This window comes from Canis aureus, chromosome 8 (assembly GCF_053574225.1).
Source record: "Canis aureus isolate CA01 chromosome 8, VMU_Caureus_v.1.0, whole genome shotgun sequence".
NCBI lineage: Eukaryota > Metazoa > Chordata > Mammalia > Carnivora > Canidae > Canis > Canis aureus.
In genome coordinates, this window is record NC_135618.1 from 186,809 (window position 1) to 192,124 (window position 5,316).

The following is a 5,316-nucleotide window of genomic DNA, read 5'->3' on the forward strand; positions in this document are numbered from 1 at the left end:
TCCCCCTCCCCGCCCCCCCTCCCCCTCCCCGCCCCGCCCCGCCCCCTAGGCCGCCCGCCCCGCCCCCTAGGCCGCCCGCCTTCCGCGTGGCTCCGCCCCCTTCCGCTCCTCTCCCCGCGGGTCCTGGAGCCGGGGTCACATGGTCGGAGCAGGCTGATTTGCATAACCCAATGGCTGTGCGCATGCAAATGAGGCGGGTGGTGATTGGCTGCGGTCGGCCCCATAAGGGCGGCGAGGGGGCCTTTGTCCCAGTGGCTGCGGCGGCGGCGGCGGCGGGCGCAGGGGCGGGGCGGGCGGAGCGGGGCCGCGGACGGGCGGACGGACGGGCCGACGGACGCGGTGCAGACGCCAGGCGCCGCGCGCCCGCAGAGGCCCGAGCAGCCCGCACGCCGCGCCCTGGGGCGGACCCGCGGCTGCAATATGACTTTGGAGGAATTCTCGGCCGCGGAGCAGAAGAGCGAAAGGTAGGGCGGCGGCCTCCCGAGCGCCCCCCGCCCGCCCCGGGCACCGCCCCCGAGGCGCCGGCGGACGGACGGACGGACGGACGGACTGACGGACGGGCGGGCGGGCGGACGCGCCCCTCCCCGCGGGCCCTGGCGGCGGCCTCGGGGAGGGCGATGGGGTCGGAGGGCGGCTGGCGGGCCGGGCCTGGGCTGACGCGCCCCGCGCTGGCTCCCGGGCAGGATGGACAAGGTGGGGGACGCCCTGGAGGAGGTGCTCAGCAAAGCCCTGAGTCAGCGCACCATCACCGTCGGCGTGTACGAGGCGGCCAAGCTGCTCAACGTGTGAGTGGGGCCCCGCCCCCCAGGCGACCCCGCGGAGCCCCCCACATGCCCCCGGGGAGTGAGTCTTACACCTGCCCCGGAGCCCCCCGCCTGCCCCCGGGGAGTGAGTCTTACACCTGCCCCCCGGAGACCCCCCCCAGGCGACCCCGCGGAGCCCCCCACATGCCCCCGGGGAGTGAGTCTTACACCTGCCCCGGAGACCCCCCCCCAGGCGACCCCGCGGAGACCCCCACATGCCCCCTGGAGAGCCCCTCCAGGCGACCCCGGGGGAGCCCTTCACCTGCCCCCGGGGAGCCCCCCACTTGCCCCCGGGGAGCCCCCCCCACCTGCCCGCGGGGAGTGAGTCTTACACCTGCCCCGGAGACCCCCCCCCGAGGCGACCCCGCGGAGTCCCCCCACCTGCCCCCTGGAGAGCCCCTCCAGGCGACCCCGGGGGAGCCCTTCACCTGCCCCCGGGGAGCCCCCCCACCTGCCCGCGGGGAGTGAGTCCTCCACCTGCCCCCGCGGAGCCCCCCACCTGGCCCGGGGGCGGGGGGCGGCGGGCGGGCGCGACCCTGGGACCCCGGGGCCTGCGCGCTCAGCCGCCCCCGCCGCCCGCAGCGACCCGGACAACGTGGTGCTGTGCCTGCTGGCGGCCGACGAGGACGACGACAGGGACGTGGCGCTGCAGATCCACTTCACCCTGATCCAGGCCTTCTGCTGCGAGAACGACATCGACATCCTGCGCGTCAGCAACCCGGGCCGCCTGGCCGAGCTGCTGCTCCTCGAGCCCCACGCCGGCCCCGCGAGCGAGGGCGCCGAGCAGCCCCCGGACCTGCACTGCGTCCTGGTGACGGTGAGGGGGGGCATGGGGGTGCGCGGGGTTGCACGGGGGAAGGGCCGGACCGTCCTGGTGACGGTGAGGCGGGGGGGGGGGCGCGGGGGTGCACGGGGCTGCGGGTGGTGCGCGGGGGTGCACGGGGAAGGGCCGGACCGTCCTGGTGACGGTGAGGCGGGGGGGGGAGCACGGGGGTGCACGGGGCTGGGGGTGGTGCACAGGGGGGTGCACGGGGTCGGGGGGTGATGCATGGGGGGTGGTGCACGGGGGAAGGGCCGGACCGTCCTGGTGACGGCGGGGCGGGGGGCGCAGGGGTGCACGGGGCCGGGGGCCGGAGGTCCTGGTGCCGGTGAGCCCCGGGGTCGGTGGCGGGGCCGAGCTCCCGACCGCAGCCGACAGGTGTGGCCCCATCCCGGCGGGCGGGCCGGGACGTGTCCGAGCACGCGGGAGCCGCGGGGGAAGGAGCCTCGTGAGTCAGCAGGGCGGCCCCTCCCCACCTCCGCGGCGCTGCCTCCCGTGACCGACTCCCTTAGCAGGCAGATTAGGTTCAGCCAAATAAATTCCTGGCTCCCCCTCATTAAGGAGTCGGCTTCGTCCTCCAGCGCTCCAAGCTAAAAATAGAAGCGGTGTAGGAGACCGACCTTATTAATTCCCTAGAAATACACGAAGAGGACGGAATGGGGATTGTTTTTTATTTGCAATCTTGGATTTTTTTTTAATGGACCCCCCCACCCCATGACTACCTTTGGTGGGAAGATGACTTGTGTTTCCAGAGATAAATAGGACAGTTTTGTCTTTTACATTCTGCTACTTATGGGCTGGTCTAGGTAAGTGGCGGCTTAATCATTTTGCGTGTCCTGAAAACTACCACCCTGTCTTTGGGGAGGATGACAGGTGGCAGTTCCAGCGAACTGTTAGGGGCTCGCCTCTCCCTGGGCTCGGGGCATGGAGATCTTTGTCCGAGCTGTTTCGCTCAGGTGGCTTCCAGGGGACAAGCCTCTGAATGCTACTCTGCTACTTTCCTGCAAAAACGCAGTAAACATCCTGCAGTCCCATGTACGCGGTGCGGAGGGCTGCACGCATGCAGGCTTGCAGGGTGTGCTTTAGAGCCTTACGTAGTGGTTTCCCCAGAAATCAGCTACCAAGAAAAAAGTTGATCTTTTTATGGTTGTAACTGGTCTCTTGTCACACAGCCAAAGTACAGAATGCTCAAGTTGTCTTTCCCTCGAAATGAGTGTAATTATTAGCAAATGTTGCCTTTTTTTTCTTTTTTAATAGTAAATGTATTTTTCTCAATTTGTTTCCAGAATCCCCATTCCTCACAGTGGAAGGATCCTGCCTTAAGTCAACTTATTTGTTTTTGCCGGGAAAGTCGCTACATGGATCAGTGGGTTCCAGTGATTAACCTCCCTGAGCGGTGATGGCATCTGAATGAAAATAACTGAACCAAATTGCACTGAAGTTTTGAAATACCTTTGTAGTTACTCAAGCAGTTACTCCCCACACTGATGCAAGGATTACAGAAACTGATGTCAAGGGGCTGAGTGAGTTCAACTACAGATTCCGGGGGCCCGGAGCTAGATGACTTTGCAGATGGAAAGAGGTGAAAATGAAGAAGGAAGCTATGTTGAAACAAATACAAGTCAAAAGGAACAAAAATTACAAAGAACCACGCAGGAAGGAAAACAAACTATGTATTAATTTAGGATGGTTGAGTTACATTTAAATAAACCAAATGTGCTTTGTTAAAGTTCAAATGTGCAGCAGTAGGTTGGGTATTTTTGGTTTATATGCCCTCAAGTAAAAGAAAAGCAGAAAGGGTTAATCCTATTTTAAAACCATATTTTATTGTATTTTGATGAGATGTTAAATTCTCAAAAGTTTTATTATAAATTGTACTAAGTTATTTTATGACAGGAGAAGTTATTTATGCTATAAATTTTTTGAAACACAATACCTACAATAAACTGGTATGGAATAATTGCATCGTTTCTTAATGTGTGCTTTTGTTTCTTTTAACTCGGAATGTATTTTAAACAAGTTTTTTTTTTATATGGAAAAATTAAAACCCTTCTGAAATCATCTATCTGTAGTATATGTGTCTCTACATGGATAACTAGGTGTGCATGTATGTATATATTTCTGCTTCTAGACGTTTGTGCTGGACGTGGCATAGTTTTATTACTTTAACAGACATTTTACTGGTGCCCTACTCTACACTATGTGCAAAGTCCAAAAACCAAAGGTGGTTTAAGAGGAGTTGGGGTTGCAGTTAGGGAAGTGTTAGGGATTACACTTGCAAAAAAAAAAACCCAAAAAAACTGAATAATCGTTGTTTGGTGACCCTAATGTCCTAGGAAGCATATATGCAAAATGCTAAGGAAGCAAAGAGGAGCAAGTGATCCAAGTTACTTGCAAGACCAGAGAAGGCTCACAGTGGAGACATCACTTTCTGTGGGTCTTTAAACTCGAGTTTCACTTCCCCAGCTAGAGAGGAAAAGGATGTTGGTGGCAGCAACACTGGTCTGTGCAAAGGTGTGGAAGCCCTGAAAGACCAAACCCTGCGGAGGAACAAAGGCTGGTTGTGGGCGCCTCCGGTGCAGAGGGGAAGGCAGAGATCAGGTGTGGGGGGGGGGGGGGCGGTTAGGCCCCGGCTCCAAAGGGCATCCTGTGTCCCCCTGCAGCACGGGCTTCCTCCCGTAAACTCTGGGGACTCAGCAGAGGCCTTCACGCCGGGAGTGACGGGACCAGTGTTCGGGGGAGATAACACGGGGCTGAAAGGGGGGGGTGCTGGGATAAGAGGCTGGAGGTGACGTGATCAGGGAGTGACCAGCAGTCCAAGGCTGTGCAGCTTGCAGAGCCGTGTTTAAGGAACAAACAGGGACGTGGCCTGGGAAGGCTCCGGGGGCCTCCTCTCGGGAGCTCCGGGTCTTTCTGCGGAACATCCCTGCCGCGGTTTCAGGGCTCTGCTTAAAGTAGAGGAGACGCGGGAGAAGAGCGCAGGACCAGAGGCTTCAGCAGGACAGTCCCCTCCAGCTGGAGCAGCCGCCCGATAAGCAGAGGCAGCCGTCCCCGTGGGCGCCGCCGAGGAAAGCAAAAGTGCTTACCGAGGAGAAGCCGAACATAGCTTTAGTCCGCAGGATTTTTTTGTTGTTTTTGCTTATTTGGCAAATGGCACCCCGCACGGCTCCCCCGCCATCTGTCTCCCGTCCTTGTCATGACCACTTGGAATTATAGGAAAAAATAGTCGGGAGAGAAACCAAACCAACTAATGGTAACAAAAGTTCCAAGTTTCTGCGACTTATGAATAGCCTAGACCCAGGAGCCCTTCACCTCGCAATAAAGTCTCCGCTTTTTCACATCTGCTAGAAATGTAGGCTTTTAGGCCTTTTTTTCTTAAAGATTGATTTATTTATGATAGACACAGAGAGAGAGAGAGACACAGGAGGAGGGAGAAGCAGGCTCCAAGCAGGGAGCCCGACGTGGGACTCGATCCCAGGACCTCGGGGTCATGCCCTGGGCCAAAGGCAGGTGCTAAACTGCCGAGCCACGCAGGGATCCCCTAGGCCTTGTTTAAGCTCATTGCATTTTATTTCAGCTGGTGCCCGGTCCAAAACGGAAGTGGCATATAACACGTGTTTTATCGAAAGATGGAGCACAGGGAGTTTTGAATAGGATTTTCTTACCTTCCTAAGGATTTTCAATCCTCTTCCA

General features: G+C 58.8%; 1 protein-coding gene across 1 annotated transcript; it reads left to right on the top strand.

The window, feature by feature from the left end:
- The first annotated feature begins 305 nt into the window (after positions 1-305).
- On the top strand, positions 306-3,583 carry GADD45A (growth arrest and DNA damage inducible alpha). Its single transcript, XM_077904978.1, has 4 exons — positions 306-464; positions 684-785; positions 1,386-1,620; positions 2,910-3,583. Exons 1-4 carry the CDS (start codon positions 421-423, stop codon positions 3,021-3,023), a joined length of 495 nt encoding a protein of 164 aa, XP_077761104.1. The 5' UTR covers positions 306-420; the 3' UTR covers positions 3,024-3,583.
- Positions 3,584-5,316: the final 1,733 nt, after the last annotated feature.